The sequence below is a fragment of the Indicator indicator genome, chromosome 1 (genome assembly GCF_027791375.1).
Source record: "Indicator indicator isolate 239-I01 chromosome 1, UM_Iind_1.1, whole genome shotgun sequence".
Taxonomy (NCBI): domain Eukaryota; kingdom Metazoa; phylum Chordata; class Aves; order Piciformes; family Indicatoridae; genus Indicator; species Indicator indicator.
The window spans coordinates 112,111,874-112,133,524 of NC_072010.1; the positions used below are offsets into that span (position 1 = coordinate 112,111,874).

At 42.6% G+C, this 21,651-nt stretch overlaps 1 protein-coding gene across 1 annotated transcript in view; it reads left to right on the forward strand.

Moving 5' to 3' along the window:
* The window catches only part of HUNK (hormonally up-regulated Neu-associated kinase), a 64,061-nt gene that overhangs the window by 32,013 nt on the left and 10,397 nt on the right, over nt 1-21,651 (forward strand). The window contains exons 4-6 of the mRNA XM_054386886.1: nt 5,079-5,214; nt 7,029-7,156; nt 14,778-14,913. Of these exons, the coding sequence (XP_054242861.1) occupies nt 5,079-5,214; nt 7,029-7,156; nt 14,778-14,913 (400 nt within the window). The remainder of the gene's footprint in view (nt 1-5,078; nt 5,215-7,028; nt 7,157-14,777; nt 14,914-21,651) is intronic.

The window sequence follows — 21,651 nt, forward strand, 5'->3', positions numbered from 1 at the left end:
AAGATGGTTGCTGAAATCTGAAATATTAGAAATTGACTTAGGGAATTCAGTCATTGGAAATACTACCAAGACTTTTAGTCCTTACTCCGTAGTGAATCAACTGACTCTGGGAAAATAACAGCAAAAGAGAACTCTGCATTACCTCAGCTATGGGTCAAGAGGATACTGATATGTTACCATGAATCATTCATCAGTAATGATAGAAACCACCCATTATCTTGATTTAGTAGATAAGTAAGACCAGATGGTTTGCAACACTACTGTATGAACATGTGATAGATTGGAAGAATTTCTGTAACATCCCTGGTTTGGGGTGTTTGATTACGCAACAGTAAATGAACTTGACATCCAAGCCCAGACCTAATCAGATGATACAAGTACAATTAATACTCGCATGCCAAAAATTACTTCAGAACTGTTCTGCAGTTTCATTTGTTTTGGTTACATAGAAAGGTCTCCTCACAGTGGGTGGTGTGGGAAGAATAGAGAAAAGAGTTCGGTATTTGTAGCCTCGCTAGCATCGAAAGGAATTGTCCTCAGGTCTGCAGCCTGATGTTTTAAGCAAAGCAAACCGTACACAGTATGTATTTTAAAACAAAGCAATTAAGTCCCACTGTCCAGCTGGGTATGTTAGGGAAAAATGAAGGTTGTTTTGTTAGTAGTCTTCTTGCTGTAAGTAAAACCAGATTTAACACCATGGATAAGGTCATGCTGTATCTTGACCGCTATGCTGGTGCTCTCTGTTGTTGACCTTGAAGAAGCAGTGCCTGCATTCTTCATGCTCTGTCTTCTGTGTTTATTGGGAAGGCTAGAGTCGAAGTTGCAGAAACTAGCTTTGTGTCCCTGGGCAACCTCTTTTCCAGGTGGTAGCAGAAGTAGTGCTTGAGCTGCCGCTCAGCTTTCCATTGCCACCAGTTTTTTCCAGAACAAGGAAAAATTTCCAGCACCCGTCTGTGGTTGACAAAATAAACCAGATAATTTATAGACCAAATAATTTACTACTCTTCCTCCTCCATGCCTGTTCCCTCACTTACCTCATTTGGTGCATAGCACAATATTTTGTGTAGTCTGCCTTTCTAGAAATGTGTTTGGATCTGTTGTGTTATTCTATAGTTCTGCCCAAGAAGTCATCAGGATTTTCATCCAGGAAGGTTTTTCAGGACTGAAGAATGTGTTTTCATGTATTATGCACTGCTTTTCATGTTTGATTGAAGAGACGTTAAGCTAGAAAACCAGCTCACATTAACTGCTTTGAGGTGGGAGCTTGGCCATTGTGTCTTGTGCAGCAGCAAACGCACTAGTAACTAATAAAAGTGTTGGCTCTTATAATAACTGTGAAATGAAGAAAACTCACCATAAAGGAAAAAGAAATGTGAAGATTAAAAATGTACCAGGAAGCTACATTGAAAGTCCCTGCTTGTTCCTGCATTTCAGTGAGAACTGAATCCCTTGAGCCCCTCTTCACCTAGCTGCTTCATGGCACCTTGCTTTTGTTACTTTTTTTTAGTTACATGACAAAGAGGCTTGTCATGTATTCTTACAGTGTTATTAGAAAAAATTCCTTTGCTGTGTTAAGTAGACGTAGTTTTAGCTGTCAAGTCTCAAATCTGGGATCATCAAGATTGAAAACATGGAAAATAATTGACTTCTCTTCATCCATCAGTCCATGATGGTAGATGTCTGATCAGGATGCCATGAAAAGCCACTCACAGGCCATATGAAGTCCTTGATGTCCTGCTCAAGGACCTATGGCACTAAAAGGACCCTGCCGGTATGTAGCTTTGCTGAACTCTGTGGAGCTCTGCTGGTTGAACTTGTCCACCAGCTTGGTGCTAAGTTTTCTGGCGTTTAGTAACTCCTATTCCAACTGTCACAGCTTCAGAGATAACCATGTATCGATAGCTTAATGTTGATTTCCTGAAGGCATTGAAGACTGGTAGTGGAATATGATACTTTGATAGTACAAACAGCAGAGGTGGTGGAGCTCCCATGTCATAATATTTACTTTAAAAAAAACATGTGGCCTTTGATCTGAATGCTGTCGTTAGCTCAGCTTGTTGAAAGGAAGCCCAAGTCAGAGTCAGGAATGGCAGTGAACTTATCAGTGCTGATGGTAATACTCTTATTATCAAGATCAGTAGTGCATCCTTGATAAAAATCACACTGCAATCACACTGTGCTGCCACAGTGTTAATAACAATATTCTTGTTTCTTCTGTGATGAAATCCCTGCCCTCACTATGTTAGCCTGCATTCTGCATTTTAATGGGCCCTAGAAAAAGGAGTATACCAACCTCGATTAATGAGTGAGCTGAACAAAGTACCTAAGGTGGTTATATTTTAAGCTGATAAGATAATGAAAGTGTCCAGTGAAGTATACCTCCATTGATAATGATAAATGCTGCTGATTTACACTGTCTCAGAATATAGCCCTCATACGTTTGAGTTACAGTATCACAGTACATTAGAGGTAGCAAGGGACCTCAAGAGATCATCAGGTCCAACCCCCCTACCAGAGCAGGATCATTTAGGGTAGTCCTCACAGGAATGCATCCAGGAAGGTTTTGAAAGCCTCCAGAGAAGGAGACTCCACAACCCCTCTGGGCAGCCTGTTCCAGTGCTCTGTCACCTTCACTGTAAAGAAGTTTCTCCTGATGTTGAGGTGAAATCAACGGGTTTGAGCCTGTTGCTTCTTGTCTTATTTCTGCACACCATCAAAAAGAGCTTGGCCCCCTCCACTTGACAGCCACCCCTCAGATATTCATAGACATGGATGAGATCCCCTCTCAGTCTTCTCTTCTCAAGACTAATCAGCCCCAGGGATCTCTCCAGCCCAGGTCTCTATCTTGAACTGGGGATCCCAAAACTGGATACAGTATTCAGGTGTGATCTCACCAGGGCAGAGTGGAGGGGTAGAAGAACCTATATTGCAGTGAGATAATTCAGAGGGGGGGTGACACAGTCTGTTAGAAACCACATGTAACACTGTGCAGAGATTTAATAGCATCTCTCCTCTCTCAGAGTTTTAAAAAGTCTTTTACAGTTGGCACAACTCATCTTGGGCCATAACTAATAAATTCATTAATTAAGTAAACAAATCCTTAGAAGTATTTGATTGAGTACCAAGGATAATTCATATCTAGCAGAGATGATTAAGCAGTGTCCAGCGACAATTGTTTTCCATCAGAGGCAAGGAAATTGTCTTGATCATCCCTTTGTTTTTGACAATGTTTTCCAGCAAACCATTCTGATGCCCTGTTAAATATGGCGATTCTTGTCTCGCTTGTGGTTGTCTTGCTCTCAGAGGTACAGCCAGTCAAGTGGGAAGCCTTGTGCAGTCACTTGGGCACTCCGACTCACATAATTGTTTGAGTTTTTTTAAACATTTTTTTTTTGCCTGTTTTTTTGAGGAAACAAGGCTTACATGACTGCCCTGTCAGGGTGCTTCTGATCCTTGAGGAACTCCTGTTTGATTTCAAATGGACTTAATGTAGAGTAAGAGCTAAAGGACAGACCTTTACTTCAACCTTTATGCAAATAAGTAGGCAGATGAGGAGAGAGACCCAAATTAATGACTGTGGAGAGGGGAGTATTGTATGGGTTCAGCAGTTGTCTGCTACATTCAACCTATAAGATGTGATGCTTTTAGCTCAGACAGACAGGTGGGTAGCACACCTAGAAAGCTGCTGGTTTACAAGATGTGGATGCAAGACAAACCTGTAGGAAGAGGATTCAGCAGTCTGCTTCTCCTGGCTGCCTTGTTTTATGTATAAGGCAGTTTTCACTTTGAACACAGATGCACTCGGAATTTTTAAGAAGACTGGATCAAAGAAACCTGAAGGACCAAAACACACGCCAGCCTTCTTAATAGCAGTATTTTTGTGGTTGCAGCTGTCATTGGTAACAAGTTATTAATAAATGTGAACCTCTTTCTTTGATCGTGACCTCTCTGGATCCTCTGCTCCTTGATATGTTGCCCTGCAGCCAAGGCTGTCCTCCCAGCCTGGCAGCTTTGCCCATGTCATTCACCTCCTTGCAATCTTGTCTTCCTCCCCATATCACATCAAATTCTTTGACTTCACTTCCAAGACTCTGCAACTTCTCCTCACATTCTCATATTGTCTATCAGGCTGTGATTTCGTAATCACTTCCTCCTAAGCCGAGCAATGGGCTATCACTGGACAGAGTGGGCTTTCATGTTACCCGCAGCTATGGGTGCAACTCTGCTTTTCTTTCATTGCTTAGTGGTTTAGTGTTTAAGACCCTTACTTAAACCCAGCTCAGCTGGAGCAGACAAGGGAGACTGCAGGAACACTCTCGTCAGCAGCAGCCTGGGCTTGTGATGACTGAGAGCACTTGGGAAACTGCAGCTTCCTTTTGGTGAGGAGAGGCTGTCTCTTGTCTCCAGTCAACTCATGGTGCCAGCCTTTGCCAGTCCCATGTTATTACTACCAGCAAAAGAGCATCAGGGGCTAGAAGTACAGTAATTCAAGGCAGAAGTCTGGGAGAGGGAAGCCAAATCAACACATTCCTCTTCTTGCTCCAAGATTTCCCTGTGTTATTTCCAAGCTGAAATGCTGACTCTGCAACTCTGTGCATTTGTGCATCACAACAGTAGTCCCAGGCAGCAGCCCCTGCTGCCTTGCCTCTGATGGCTCATTTGCACAATTTAGAGAGAAATGTTGAAGAAGTCCCACTTAAACTTGACCTCTACATAACATACTGCAACAGTATGGAATCCATGACAGCCTGGAGTGGCTTTCTGCCTCATGTTCATCCCATGGTGCCTGGGACAAGCTCAGCACTGGTTGCTGTCGTCCACTTCCCAGTGAAATGTAGTTGCTTTGTGTATAAAACTGATAATGGTGCAGATTCTATGACTTTATTATTGTTTGTGGGAATCTCTGTTTATTGAACACCTTAGAGAAAAAGAATATATAAAATGTTTGCATGCGGGTGAATTTTTTTCTTAGGCAGTTCATTGCTTAGCTTTTGGGAGAAAATGTGGGGTTTTTTCCTTGTGTTCTAGTGTGGTTTTACTGTATCTGTCTGTTTCATAACTGTTTCTGTGCCTTTCAGACTTTGGATTGAGCAACTGCGCAGGCATCTTGGGTTATTCTGATCCATTCAGCACCCAGTGTGGGAGCCCAGCATATGCAGCCCCTGAACTTCTGGCAAGGAAAAAATACGGCCCCAAAATAGATGTTTGGTCCATGTGAGTTACTTCTCTAGTTTATAATTGCTCTTACTGTCATCGCTACCCATTGCTCAAATGAGAAATGTTGTGCATATATTTGGCTACTCTGAGCAAGAAGATCTGCTTAATGAGTATGACTCTGTGAACTAAATTGTGCAGATATCTTGTTTCAAAATAGATCTTTGTGTACTTGTATATATGGATCACTGGAATGCATAGCATGGAGAGATTGCAGTGAAGCACAGTAAAGCACAACTGTTTTTTGGGGATATTCAGACCTAGTAGAAGACATGGCTATGGCACGAGAGGACCAATAGCTTTTTTTGTTTTCCCCAAAGGATCCTCCAGCATTCGTGTATTATCCCTGGTCAAGTCAGACAAGAACTATGAAATAGGGTCAGACATTGCTTTGAAAGCATGGGTGTAAAAAGGAAGTAAAAATATCCAAAAAACTTGTGAACCTTTGTGAGCTTACTAATGTCCAGGCAAAAGAACAGAAGGAAATCCCCAGTGCTAGAGGAAGCCAGAAGGACGCTTTGGAGTCAGTGAATTTATCTGCAGTACTGTTTCAGACTCTTACAACTCCCAGTACCCTCTTGCTGGCCATGGACATGGTGTTGGCTATCCTTGTCAATCCTGGAGAGAAATTAGTTGAAGTCAGTTGAGTTTTAGCTTTTGCTTTAGCATCTGTGGATTTTCCCTTACCAAGCTGTCATAATAACATTTGAATACATTTCGATAAAATAACAGAATGATGACAATTTCCAAGTTGAAATGTTTGGAATGCTTGGAAAATGTAAAGTACACTATAAGTACTACTGGTGCTAAGATTGACATAGTTTATACATGAGACTAGGACCTGGGTCAAATTCATCTCTCAGTTTGATCCAGAGTGTACACTGTTGCTCCTCAAGGCTCTTTAGAACTTCCCCTGCTGAAACTTAATTTGCAGTCTGTCCTCCAAGGAGATCCACAGGTGAGTGATTGTATGACTACTAAATTTCTCACTCCAGCAGTGGGCCATCTGTCCACATTATGGTTGAGATTACCAGCCTTTAGGAATGCAGGCAAACAGAGCACAGTTATTCTTGTAAGCTATTTAAAATTCTCCAGTAATAATGTCCTGCTCTTACTTTTTAATAATAAAAAAATATGATTAACTCCTACCCTTCCTCACAGCTGAACAAATGATGTCTGTCTTTGGAGTTGGTGATACCACACCAGTTTAGTTTCTTTCTGCTCACATACATGTATTCCGCAGACTGGGAAACAAATTCCCGAAAAGGAGGAATTCCACTTTAATTTGAAGCCCTTTTAAGAGGAAGAAGAGTACCCAACCTGTTGTTTTATTGCTGACTTTTGCTGGGCATAAACAAGCAGTAGGTTTTCTGTCATGAAGAATGTAATTGTTCACACCCAATCTTAGGGCAGCACCAGAGGCCATGGAGGCCACTTTTGGGTGCTGAACCAAGACCTGCAATGTCCCCTTTGGTGCAGACAATCATTCCATACTTAGGGCAGCACCAGGACAAGACCTCCAAACCCAGCATGTTTATGCAACCTGAGGAGAGACTTAATTGCAGTGTGCCATTTAGCTAAGGAGTTGCCTAAGAGCTGTGTTCAGTTCTGTGGCTCTCAGCTTGTGTCCTACACATTGTGTGACCCTCCATGGGAATTCTTGCTTGAATCGTTCTGTGCAACAGGAGAGCTTTTTTTGGTCTTTCTAAATAGCTGTCAGTTACTAAAAATGAACTACAGTCACAAAAACCTAAGCCTAAGTTTCTCCTTCTTCCTGATAACTTTGGTTTCTTTTTCCCTCTGTTTTATTTTAGTGGGGTGAACATGTACGCAATGTTGACTGGAACATTACCCTTTACTGTGGAGCCATTCAGCTTGAGAGCTTTATACCAGAAAATGGTGGACAAAGAAATGAACCCTTTTCCCACCCAACTCTCTACAGGTAATCAAGGGGGTGTGGTGAGACCTGTTCAGATCCAGTCAGTCACAACCACTTTGTTGGATTCTGGATTGTGAGTCATGCTACTAACATGGCAAGCTAAGTGTGACGAATACTCTCTCTTTTTATTTTTTTTATTTTAGCCTCCTAAAGATCTGCAGGAGTTACTGCAGTATAATTCCTTTTGCTTTGACTTTTCTGTGTAAGCTGGAGAAGTGCCAAGTTGTGCTGAATATGTAGAACAAACCTGTGAAATTCTGTGAAATTGCTTTTATAGAGTAGTTGGTCAGTTTTGCACATTCATAGAACTTTAGCTTAGGGTATGATCCATAGAATTGTTTTGGTTGGGAAAGGCCTTTAAGATCATCAAGTTCAACCATTATCTAACTCTACCAAGTCTGATGCTAAAGTATGTCACTTAGGACCATGTCTATGCATCTTTAAACACCTCCAAGCATGGTGACTTAACCGTCTCCCTGGGAGCCTGTTCCAGTCTTTGATAACCCCTTCAGTGAAAAGGTTTCTTTAATATCCAATCTAACCATCCCCTTGTGAAACTTGAGGCCATTTCCTTTTGTCCCAGTGAACACATTAGTTTGGAATAACAGATTCCTGAGCATTATCATGATCAGGATTGAGTGATAAGTTACATTGAATGACCTCACATTAATTGTACACAGAAGGTTATTGTGGGACAGTGATTTGTAATAACCTTTCTGTACTCACTAAATGCAAAATTGTTGATGTATTAATATTAGAAATATTAAGTCCTGCTTCAAAGCCATGTCACTAGGCAACAGAGCAGTTTTCAGCTTATAGCAAGACTGTTGTCAATGTTTGGAGCAAACTCCGTTTTGTAGTTTTATTTTTGTGTGCTAAATTTTTGTTCATGGGCAGCTTCTGTTCTCCTTATCTGGCAGCCGGTTTGCAAGGGACATTCAATAAAATTAAAAGATGGCAAATAGAAAAAAAAATAGCAGAGCGTACATTTTCACACAGTACACTAAGGATGGCAACCATTTGGTACAGGGTGTAAGAAAAAGCCCTTGGAAGTTGTGTCACAGGATGAATTCTCCAAGTACAGATTTACCTGCATAGGGAAGAGACAGGCAGTTAAGGGTTTTCTCACACAGATTATGCATGAATCAAGTGGAGCGTGTTGTTCCTTTTTTCACTCAGCATGTGTTTGAAGTACACTTTTCCTGCCAGCAGTTCATGTTGCTGGCATGTGGTAAAGTGGTAGGTTGACGAGGGAGCTGGGATGCTGCAAGTCTTGCTGTCTGTTTGACCCTATTCAAGTGGCACTCTCTTCAGACAGTTGACTTGACTCTCTCTGAAAGTTCAGGGGGGAAATTATTTCTCTCTTGTATCAACATTGTTTACAGTCATTATTTACAGAAACAGTTTTCTAAAACAAAAAACTGTCGATCTCCAGGCTTGAGGGGAAAGATTGTCACTAGCTGATTTTTGAAGTAGCCGAGCATGTGTTTGGTATTTCCATTCTGGAGACTTCCCATTAGGATTTGGTTGCATGAAATGGCTATTTTAATGCTCTAGCACATGCTCTAAAGCCCCACTGAGAAAATTAAAAGAAGGATTAAACTGACTGCTTCTTTCTGTACTGATCTAGATGCCAAATCCTGCGTAACTGGAAAGTTACTCTTGAATTCAGGGACCACAAGGACTTGTATGTTGTAGTAAACATTTTCCAGGTTTGGCAAAAAAAAGTGTCAAACTTAACCTCCCGTAGTGAGGCTTTTACCAGTAAAGAACAGTTTTATGATGGCTGTGTAGTGTCTCCAAACCAAAGGACTGTTTACCTGATCATTGTTCTCTTTAAGTGGGAGATTTCACTGACTTCACTGGGACAGCTCATATGTTAAAAGGCTGAATCATCTACAAAAGGACCAGACCTTGGGTTTTGGGTTTTGACAGGTTTCATTTTACTATTTCATTCATTGTACCATTTTATAGTGGAGATCAAATTTTCTTGCAAATGCATCTCTAGCATCTGTAGCTTACTGACATTATGGTCTCCACTGAAAACAGTCTTTTGTTTGTCCTGTGAGAACTATAGGAACTTGAACTTTCAGAGGTGATGGCAAATTAATGGACTAGATTTAAATGTATTAACCTTTACTTACTGCAAGCAAAGATATGTATTGGTTCTTCATCTTAGCCAGCGGCCTTGCACATTCACTGACATGGCAAACTGTGATTTAAGATGACATTTCTTCTTGCCACAGTTAGGCTTTGGGTCAGTAGGTAGAAACTCTGCTCCTCTGGTCTACAAATTATTATGTTTATTAACTTCCTAGGTGTCATGGGTTAGATTGAATATTTGCTGCTGTTACTCATACCATGCTGCCATCATGCCAGCTTCAAAATAAAGTGCTGGCTGGAGTGAAGTGTTATGGGGCTTGAAGTTCAGATGTCAACATGAGAGGCTTCTTTTTCCTGTTGCTGCTTTTGGGTTCTGGGGTTTTGGGTGTTGGCTCTCTTCCAGTGAGATGACCGTGGGAAAGGGAGGGATGAGGGAGTAACTCCTGGCTTGGGCTTTTAGCTCACTTGCTTCTGCTTGCCTCTGCTTTCTACTGTGGTTTTTCTGCAAATAAGCTAAGGTAATTGTGCATATTATTATGGTCTCATTTATTCAGTAAACTCTTATCTCAACTCTTTATCTCAACCCAGAGGTTTTTTGTGTGTTACTTTCCCCTCACTTTGGTGGTGTAGGGAAAAGGTTGATTAACCTGTTCAAGTTCACTTTAACCTGTTACATTAGATTTATGGATCTTTTTTTAATTGAGTTTTCTTTTTCTATACATTCACATACTGAGAATTTTTTCAGGAGTGTGTTCTTCTTGTTCAGTAAGTTGTCTTTCAATATTTAGTTTCACAGTTACTGAACACACAGTCCCATTGTAAAAGTAGCCATTCTTATCACTAAGCAAGAGTATATTTTATTTGTGTTAGTTAAAATGTTGGGTGACTGTGAGAGCCCAAAACAATTGTGTAGCAACAGGGAAAACATGGAGTTAGTGTTTGATTTTCCCATTTAGGAAACTGCTTTTCATTGAGCTTCTTAAACAACACAGCTGTTGTTTAAATCTGATTATCGATTTTAGGTGAGCAGAGTTCATTTGCACAGGAAGTTGGTATTCACCTTGCACACATTCCTTTTTTTTTCTTTTCTTTTGTTCGATTTACTGCTTCTGCAAGCTGATGGTCTTTCTTCTGGAATAGAAATGAAGATGAGTAGAAAAGCCATCATCTGTCTGTGCCTGTAGTCTGAAGGAAGGATTTTATTATGTGCTTGTGAAATGACCTCATTGCATTTTCTCTGGCCAGTTTTGTAAGTGATACCTGTATACCTAATTACAGCCAGGCACACCCTCACAGTGTGAACAAGGCACTGTGTTAGTGTCATTCGTGGCAAGGCACATGATGATAAGAGAGGTCTTCTAATTCCCACCTGAAGTGTAAACATCTCATGTAATTAGGCTCTGGTGGGGTTGTTCACAGCGTGCTTTGTTCATCAGCCTACTTGATGCAGCAGGAAAAAAGAGGTCCAAAAATAGATTGGGCAGCATTATATTTGTTCCCTGGGGGACCAATTTTCCTGTTCCACAGCCACATGGCTAACTGGAAAAGGCTTCAGCCAATTTGTTGTTACTCATCTTCTCTGTGTCACCCAGGTCTGGCTAGCCATGGAGCCCCCCCAGGGAGGATCTTCTGTCTAGGATTAGTTTCTCCTGGTCAGAATCCACTGATCTCTTTGGTGCTTCATAAGCTTCATTTAACTAGTCTGCCTTTTGTCAAGGGGGAAAAAAATAGTAAGATTTTAAAGGAGTCATTGACTGATTTGGGGATCAGGAGTGGTGGTGATAGAGCCAGGAGGGTGCCAGTTTGGGGAAGGCTTATTTAGTTTTCTCTGTACCCATGGGATGCATGTGGTTTCTAGCACAGAGATGGCAGAAGTTCTGGATAAAGATGAGGTGAAATAGAAGAAGGGGTTTATTGTTTGCCGTAATGGGGCATGCAGGGCACATGGAAGGTAACTGTAGCATCACCTTCCACCAGGTTTATGAACTTGATTGTAGCCTTTTCCTGCTGCTTCTACAATATTGCTGTTGCAGACAAATAACAAAGATATTGGGAAAAAATTAAGTAAAGTATCTCACATAAACAGTTGGTAAAGAGAAAGCTTAGAAAAAGCCCAGACAATGCCCAGCTGAACCAGTGAATTGTAACCCCCTCTCTTCCACATACAAGTTCCTTTATGGTAAGTCTGTGTTGAAATGGATAGCTTCTCAGGGCCCTCTCCAGCTGATACTTAATGTTTGTAGGATGTTGAAAGCTGAGATTACCTGAGCTGTTAGGAGTTGGCCCCTATCTGGTCCATCCCTGATTTGTTTGAGGAGAAATCCTCCCTTCATCATGCACTGCCTTGCCCTGGTGTGTCAGCCCAGACATCCTGTCCTATACTGCAGATGGAGGGATGGCATGAGTGGGCTCAGGGAGATAAGTATGCTCCTCGTGAGGACAGCTAGACAAGCATGGAGGAGAGCAGCAGTCTTACAGAGGAGAACTTGTGAAGGGCAGCAGCAGTGCACCTTGAATAATGTTTATATATTTTTCAGATGAGGTCATTGTGGCCTTACCAGCAGGCATATAATTCTCCTTAAACTTCCTGTGGGAACAGGGATTCAGGAGGGTGTCCTGGGTTAACACAGCTGGCTCTCACAAGCCCCCTTCCCCACACAGTCCGGAGGGAAAGTAACAAAAAAAAAACCCTGTGGGTTGAGATAGGAGTTTAATGAGATCACACACTATACAATTATGTTAGCAAAAGCAGCAGCAGAAGCCAGTGATAAAACTGTGCCTCCCACTCAAGCATACAGCAGCCAGCCCAGTGGAAAAGACTGACACCCCAAAACAAGAAACCAGAAGCAGCAACCAGAACAGGAAGCCTCTTGTGTTACAATCTGAACTTCAAGTCCCATGATGCTTTGCTCCAGCTGGCACTTCCATTTTGAAGATGGCATGGTGACAGCATGGTATTGAATATATTCATCAGCAGATTCAACCCATCACGTTCTCCACCCTTATTCTATACCATCTACGTCACGCCCAGCAGCAATTAACATCACACAATACACATCATGCATCATCCACGGTCCATTCTCACTCAAAATGAGATTGCCTTGCAGTATGCAGAAGACTTCTCGCTGCAGATGCTCTGGAGCTCCACCCTCATCCAGTGCAGTCTGGATCAGTCCACTATCAGTCCAAATGGTGAGGCTGTGCTTCCACCCCTGGGGCAGTCAATTCAAATGAGTCCTTCTACCCCTCCAAGTGAAAGCAAACTGTGGCTTGCATTTGGTGCTCTGCTTCCAACACATCCAGCTGTTGAGATCCCTCTGTCACACCAGAAATACAAATGGGTTCCACCCCTTATAGTTTTGATGACATCAGAGTGCACTATACACATGTATCTACTAAAGTTTTATACCCCTGTAGGTTTAACTTGCCAAGCCATCAGATCTATACAGTCCAATAAACCCAGCTGTCCCTCTCCTCCATCTGGTTGGAGGCAGCGCCTCTCAGATTCTGACTGGAGTCACTTGTGTCTTGTGAAGATGCTCTGGGAGTCCCTTCAGGAGGGTCAGAGGCAGTATCAGTTTGCTCTTTTTCGGTGATTTTCCACTGGAAACTGGGGCAGCATTCTTTGCGGGAGAATTCCCTTGTAACTCACAGACTCATGCAGCTAAGACTGAAGTGGGTTTTCCATCCCACTTCCTTGTGTCCTCCCCATGGTCATGTAAGAAAAACCTTGGGGTACACCACAGTGCATACCTTCCAGATTCTCTTCCTTGGAGAGGGAAGTGCTTGCTCCTGATGGCTGAAATACAGGACCATACAGGTGGGGAATGGAACATGTTCTCTTGGATTCTCTCAGTCTTCTGGGACAGTTCCTTCACAGGTGAAACGCAGGCCTGTACAGAGGGAGAGAGACTTCCCTCACATTGCCAGAGCTTGTCCTTGGCCATCATCCAAGGCCAGAGATAAAGATTGTGTGACCACCCTTTCTCTTCGTCTTGTTTCCATGATGATCTTGATTCATCCTCATCCTTAGGCAGCACTTTCATTTTGAAGATGGCATGATGGGAGCATGGTATTGAGTGTATACATCACCAGATTCACTCAATAGTTGACACTGTTTCAAATGACTTAGTTTCTGTGTATCGCTGGTGGAGAAGACACATCACCAATGCTCTGCTTCAGAGTAGGGGGTAGTGTGGTGCCAAGTGAGCATGCTGTGGCGGTAAGACCAAACACCTGGAAAGCCAAATTGGAAGACTGACTCTAAAGTTTGCAGTTTTCTAGCACTGGGGTGTTAGTACATCCGTTTTGATCTGCTTTCTAGCACAAGCCTTTTAAGGGGTGCTGTGCGGGCAAGACTTACTCAAAAGACACATCACAGAGGACATCATCCCGTGCTACGGTGGTCCTGTCCTGTCACTGCTCAGGGTGCCTGCACTAGTAAGGAGATGAGTAGACCCAACACACTTAGGTGAGCATAGGAGAGAATCTGCAGAACTGCTGTAGAGGAAGGTAGAAAAAAAGCCCCCAGGGTCCTCCTATCCATCTAGCCACAGCCATCACTTCTGCGTCTTGATTGCCATTGACTTCATTTAGGACTCATTTGGCATTGTCTTGCTGGACTGCATCACCTCTACAAGTCATTCCAATTATGGTTTTCTCAGAGATTTCTTTAATCTTCTGTGCAAGGAATTGTAGGGAATGTAGTTAACTCCTTACTATCTTGTAGCTGATAAACTGAATCTAGCCGTGATAATTTGAGGAATAAAGACCACATCTAATTAAAACAGGTTTTATTTTCAGCTCAGATAGGCACATCTTGTGAGTCTTCAAATAGATCACTTGATTCTGTTGCTTCTAATGATGTAAGAGTTACATGACTTTAAAATATCAGAAAAGAACTTTTGAGGGTTTTTGCAAGAAACTCCTGAGGGATGGTTGAATGTCACTGAAATTTGCAGGTTTGGTATCTGAGAACAGAATGAAGCTCGTTAATTTTACTGTAGTCTTTTAATTTGGCTAAAACCTCCTGTAACTGATTGTAGGTTGGGTGGAAGCCAGGAGAGGATTTGTCCTTATAATGTCAATGGAAGCCAAACTCTCCATGTCTTCCCTCCTAGTTCTGCATCCCTCCCCTCCATTCACTCCCAGTCCATCTCCTTCTGCTTTAAACAAAATTGAGTAATTTGCCTCTGATCTGACTCCAGCCTCTTGTCCTCATACAAAAATTAGGTTTTGGCTAACCTGCTTGGAAACGTCAAACAAGCACTGAAACAAAAGGCCCTTTTTCTCCACTCCTTTATGACTCTATAAATCGTTGTGACTGTAAGTCATTGTTTATTTCACTTACTAATCCCTTATCAGATTTTCCTCTTTCTCAAAGACATTAGAACATACCGTAAGGAAAACGGTCTTTTTTAATATACTCTTGGTCAGGCTACACACCTGTAGTGAACTTGTGTATTAAGTCATAAAGCTGATGACATAGCTTTTTCCTTTTTTATTCTTGCCTTCTTCACAGCGGCTGTAAACTTTCTGCGGTCTCTACTAGAGCCAGATCCTGCCAAGAGACCAAACATCCAGCAGGCACTTGCAAATCGATGGCTTAATGAGAATTACCCTGGACGAGCACCACCTAATGTCACATACCCAAACAGGTACTGTGTGAAAGAGTAAAGAAAGCCTGACAGGGTGTATATGCATTAGATATGTTAAAATGTTGTGATGGTTTTAAGACTGCCTTTTTGATTTTTCTTCACAAAGTTCGAGCAGAGAAAGCGAAAGAATGTAAATAAATCGCTATTGGGTGTAAGAAAGCAAAATGATTATTCTAAACACTTCCATTAGAGAGATAGAAATGTTTAAGAACTACCACTCAAAGCAAGATTGGGGAGTTGGGGCAGTCTGAGTTCTCAGCTTGCTTGCTGGGCTGTATGGCTGCTGCTGCTTCTTTTCTGGCTGAACACTGAGCGTGGCAAGCTAAGTCTAACAGCCTCTCTGCTTCTTGACTCTGCCTTCTGCCAAGGGGGTGTGGGGGGATTCCTTCTGGTTGGGGGGGAGGCCCCTTGGGGGAAGCAAAGGGGGCTCGGTTGTGCTTTTCTGTTGATTGTATATATTTGTAAATGTTGCAAATTGTGCCTATTTGTACATCTTCATTGCATTTCATTATAGATTGTAGATTTGCTTGTAAATACAGCTTTCATTTGCTTCCAGACTGAGCTACCCTGGTCATTGTTGGTGTGGGGTGGGGGATTTCAGCTCTCACACTGATACAAATATGAACAACCCTGCTGTTTCAGCTCCATTCGTGTGACATGATCCCAGGGCATTATCTGGGAATGCTTTTGTGACTCCATCCTAAAAGTGGTCAGGATTGGCCGTTGAACATGCGTTGCTTGAGATGGTCAAAACCAACACTTTAAATTAGAAGCTGGCATACAATCCATGATTTGCAGGATGGTCTGGGGTGCAGGACATATGACTCCAGGCCTTGGAATGTATATGTGAGACAAGTAGTTCTGATCTTCTTGTTTGTCGGTAAATGCCAAGCTGCTTTTTCAGTAGAGGCTATGCCGATTTGTGATACCTGTGTGAGGTTCTATGGATTAGGTAAATATGGAAACTGGTGAGAAGATCAGAGGTAAATGATACTGTTCTGTTGTTGTTGATCTTGTGACTACCTCTGTAGTGCTGAATACAGAACTAAATACAGGGAACAAATGTCATGGCCAGTCAAACATCCATCTAGGGAAAAAAAAGAAAAAATAAGAAAAGATAACTTGGGCTCCACTTTGGTTAGAAATAGTCTAACTTGACTTTAAATGTCTGAGGTGTAGAGTTGACACATAGGCCAGCTAGCCTTGTTACAGTTTTGTTACAGTCAGTGGAGAGAAATAAGGGCATTTTTCACAGAATGATTTGCCTGGCTTCTTCTTGATTCTGCAATAGGATGGCTTTGTTCCCAGGAGATCTGAGTTCTTCTCCAGTGACTGTAAACGGAGCCTCAGGCAACTCACTTGGAAATACATGTGTATATTTGATCATGTAAAACCTTCTTCCTGTATCAAAGCCCTCCAGCTGTGTCTTATACAAGATCTAGTAGCTGCAGAGGATTCACTGGAAGAGTTGCTACCTTGCAGGCCAGGCTACTAAATAACACTGAGACAGCAACTTCAAGCCTAATTTTAGTGCTTAAAATCTGATGGTGCCCCAAAATTTATGTCCTAACTTGCTAAGAGAAGAGTCCCTAAGTGAAAATCCTATCTTCTTCCCCTGCAGTTTATGCAGTTGCCTGGTACCAGATACAGTATATGCCTAAGGGCATGACAACTTAGTTTTCTCTGAACATCTGAACAACTGTCCTCCACCCTAAAATTATTTGGTTTTCACCAGCCAAGGCTTTGTGTCAGTGCCCTGACAGACTCAGTCTGGTAGGCATGCTCAAGCCATGCATAGTCAGCCTGCAGCATTCAGCCCAGGTCACAGCTTTGCTGGTAAGAGTGCCTCCCACCCGTTTTTACCTCTGCTCCACTCTCTGTTCAGCCAGATGAACAGGGTGTGTTTCAGAGCCATGGGTCCAGCCCCTGTGGAGCTAAGAGGCACCTGCACAACCCTCTCTTACTGCTGAAGCAGCTAACAAGGACTGCCAAAGCTGACACCTGGGCACAGAATATCAGTTTGAGCCCTGAATCTCAGGACAGCCTTTAGGAATTTTTGGAGACTTTTCCCTTTAACATGGCTGTTAACTGTCTCACAAATTGCAGCCTGTACAGTGCAAGCTCCTACCCGAGTCACTTCCCTTTTACCTCTGCACTGATAAGGGAATGGAGGTGCCCTGATTTAGCAGCAAGCATTTCCCTTCTAGGGGTAGAATCATAGAATGTTAGGGGTTGGAAGGGACCTTCAAAGGTCATCGAGTCCAACCCCCCTGCCAGAGCAGGCCCATAGGATCTAGCACAGGTCTCACAGAAACACATCCAGATGGGTCTCAAAAACCTCCAGAGAAGGAGCGTCTTAGCTTTCAAGTACTGCATCGTGAAGAATCACTGTGACTGTGCCATTCTTTGACCTGAGGAGGAAAACAGGCCTTCTACATTCAAAATATTGTTGGATAGATGTGAAGCAGCTTGGATGCCTGGAGGCATCACTGAAGTCATCTATTGAAACAAGGGAGACAAATGTGAGTCCGGCTGCTTGCAATCCCCAGACCAGTGGTGGACAGGGTATGAAGATGTCCCCTATGAACAGTTGTTTCACAAGGAATAAGAATGAGAACAGGCAGACTCAGTATCTCAACATTATTGCTTCCAATTGAAGGGCAGTTGAGTTGTGTAGTATGCTGTCCAACAGAAGGGAATCTGAGTGTCTGTGGTGCATTGGACTGTACTGAAGTACATATGAATATTGCATGGTAAAGAAAGGGAAGACAAAGTGCAAACTGCATGAGTTGTTAAGCTAATGAAATTACTGTCATAATGAGCCTAATGAATCTACAAAATGTGACATCTGTTAAGGGAATGTAAGTATAACTGAGAGCTATATGGATAATTTAATTATTTTTTCTGTGTGCTTTTATCTACAGAAAAGTGGGAAAAAAAGACAGAAATAGGGCTTGAATGCGCTTTCACGATTCTTTTGTATTTGTGGGTACATTTTCATGCCTCTGTTTTCTAATTTCTAGCTTGCAATTGTCAGGCTTTATTCAGGGTTTGTTGGAAGCATCCCTTCTAGAGTTTGCTCATTGCTGCAGTTAGATAGGTGACTTACAGAAGAGGCCAGCCTCTATTAGATAAAATAGCTATGCAATGCTTTTTATTTATGGAATGCCCATTAATCATTCCCTCCTAAAGGCAAGCAACTCAAATGAAAGAACAGAAAAAATGCAGTGGTGAACTACAGAGAGGGCGTATGTTTGTATATATGTGTATATGGTGATGATAATAATCTTTTCCTATTATAAGCACTTTTCAAGGGAGCATCAAAATAGAATGCTATGCTTTGCTATTGAAAAAAATCAACAGTTAGTTTGCTTCCTCCCTCCCTTCATCTCTTCCTCCCTCCATCTCTTCCTCCCTTCTTCCCTCCATCCCTTCCTTCCTCCCTCCCTCCATCCCTCCTCCCTCCCTGTCTTCCTCCCTTCTGAATTCCTTCCTTTGAATTCCTTCCTTCCTTATGAATTCCTTCCTTCTGAATTCGTTCAAAATTCCTTCTTCCTCCCTCCCTGCTCCCCTCCCTCAGTTCTCTTCCTTCCTTCCTTTCCCTCCTTCCTTCCTCACTGTTCTGCTTTTCTCATCCCTTCACCAGAGAACAAAACCAAAGTAGATAGTCCTTCTATCTGAACCCAGATTTTATGTGAAGCTGTAAAAGATAAAAGCCATACAGCTTATCTCATTCACTTCAGTTTTTGTCTAATATTTCTTTAGTTTAATTAGTTGGTGCTCCAAGCTTGACTGACCTAGACTTTGTCATCCTGGAGCCTTATAGGGAAAGTACTCTGTAAAATTTAAAGTATTTGCAGACATGGCCTGACTCGTTTTGAGATTGCCTCAGAAAGTGCCACTAGAGTTAACTTTGACAGCATCTCCTCTGAGTTTTTGTTAGCGTGTAGATGTGGGAAAGGTGTATTGAAATAGTTCTGAAAAATCAGCAACTGAATTTTCAGAGAACCACTTCCTCTCTTAATCAGCACAGGCAAGCAGCTGTGCTATGTTCTTGCAGTGCTCTTCCACCATTTTGAGGGTAACACGTTGTTCCCAAAACAGGATCATGTTAGGAAAAGGGAGAGCATGGAGGTAAGTTGGAGGAATAGCAAAAGCTGCATTTTCAGGAAAATATTCTTCCAGGCTTTTTATATACTTGCTTTTATTAAATAAATTCCCCAAAGGCAAGCAAAATTGTCCCATTTTGTTGAGCATTTCAAGTAGAAATTGCCTGAATTTCTTTTGCTGTCCAGATGCTTTCATGTGCAACGGCCAAGGTGAGTTTTGCTTTTGAACTTAAAAAACCTCCAACCCCAAGCATTCTTTAGCTGCAGATGAATGCTAATAAGCATGCTGAATAAAGGAAAAGAGTTATCTGAGATTTTCAGGACTATGTTTTATATCTTGTCTAAGTCCTCTATGTCAGACCCAGCCTGCAGTCTGGGCATTGCGCACATCATAGGTGCACAGCACAGGAGGGCAGCAGGGCAGGAGTGGTTCTGGTGGAGAATGGTCTTTTTGAAGGAGAAGGGCAGGTTGTAACATAAGCTCACAACCTAAGCTGCCTTAGCCAGATGTGAGGCTTGATATTATAGAATCATAGATTTGTTCTGGTTGGAGAAAGGCTCCAAGATCTTAAGTCCAACCATCAACCTAACATCACCATTGCCATTAAGCCATGTCCCAAAGTGCCATGTCCACATGTTTGTTGAACATCCCCAGGGACAATGACTCCACCACCTCCCTCTTCAGCCTATTCCGATGCCTGACCACTCTTTCAGTAAAAAATCTTTCCTAATGTCCAATCTAAATCTCCTCTGGCACAATTTCAGTTTCTTCGAATTTTATCACTTGCTACTAGGGAGAAGAGACCAACCCCTACCTCAGTACAACCTCCTTTGAGGTAGTTGTAGAGAGCAGTAAGGTCTCCCCTCAGTCTCCTCTTCTTGAGACTAAACCATCCCAGTTCCCTCAGCCATTCTTCCCCAGGCCTGTAGCATTGCATGGGGTTGTTGTGACCCAAGTGCATGACCTGGCACTTAGCCTTGTTAAACCTCATACAACTGACCTCTGCCCATTGATCTACTCTGTCCAGATACCTCTGCAGAGCCTTTCTACCTTCAAGCAGATCGAGACTCCCACACAATTTAGTGTAATCTACAAACTTACTGAGGGTGCACTCAATTCCCTCAAACAGATTCTTGATAAAGATATTAAAGAAAACTGGCCCCAATACTGATTTAACTCCATTCACTACCACTCTTTGGGCCTGGCCATGCAGCAAAGTTTTTACCCAACAAAGGGTCCACCCATCCAAGCCACAAGCAGTCAGTTTCTCCTGTAGGATGCTGTGGAAGCCATTTCCAAAGGCTTTATTAAAGTCCAGATAAACAACATCCACAGTCTTTTCCTCATCCACTAAGCAGGTAGCCTCATCGTAGGAGATCAGGTTTCTCAGACAGGACCTGCCCTTCATGAACCCATGCTAACTGAGCCTGATCACCAGGTTGCCCTGCACATGCTGCTCTATGACCTTCCCCAACACTGAGCTCAGACTGAGAGGTCTGTAATTCTCCAGGTCCTCCTTCTGGCCCTTCTTGTAGGTGGGTGTGACATTTGTCAGTCTCCAATCAGCTGGGACCTCCCCAGATTGCCAGGACTGATGGTAAATGGTGGAAAGTGGCTTGGTGAGCGCTTCTGCCAGCTCCCTCACTACCCTTGGGTGTATGCCATCCGGCCCCATAGACTTATGTATGTGTAAGGCACTAACTCTTGGACTATGGGGACTTCATTTTGCCCCCCCATCCATATTTTCCAGCTCAGATGACTGGGTATCCAGTAAACAACTGGTCTTAACACTGAAGACTGAGTCAAAGAAGGTATTGAGTACCTCAGCCTTTTCCTCATCCTTGACCACTATGTTCCCCACTGAATCCAACAAAAGACAGAGGTTCTGCTCAGTCCTCCTTTTGTTGCTAATGTATTTGTAGAAGCATTTCCTATTCTCTTTAGCAGCTAAAGACAAGGAGCAAGGAATATCCTTTAGAAACCAAATGAAACCCAGCATTTCTTTGGAGATGGATGAGAGCTGATGGGTACATCTGGGAAGCTGGCCAGCACATTCAGAGGCCTAAACAGGAGCAGAGTTCTTTGAAAATCTGTTTTTTAACTTAGTCTGAGAATATGCTTTGCCATTTCTACAAGACTGCTATACTCCCTTTCTTGTTTTGGATGAGTCTGTTACAGACTTTATAGAAGAACACATACATAAACTTGTCTTGTGCTTCTTTCTGCTCTGAACTGACATGAGCATAGCAGCAGTTTTACCATTTTGAGAGCTACTGTAATAACTCTCCCTCAATGTCCCCTTTCTCTAGCATGAAATGCCATACCTGCTTAGTGCATGAATATCGTGTAACAGGTAAGGGCTGAAACTGAATGAAGTGGTTTTTGATTACAAGGAAGTGGTCATTTTAGAAAGCCAGGTGTAGCTACCTGGGTTGGATTCTGCCTCTTTGCCTTTAAAAGCAGCAGGATGATCTTGACGGTCTTCACTGGTCAGAAGTAGGGAACAAATAGCAGTGTTCTGAGCATCATGGTTCCATTTCACATCAGGATAGGACATGGTGGGGTGAGTGCTACTTGTTTAGCTATCACAGCTTCCTGCTCATGGTTCCTGAATAGCCTGCCCTTTTC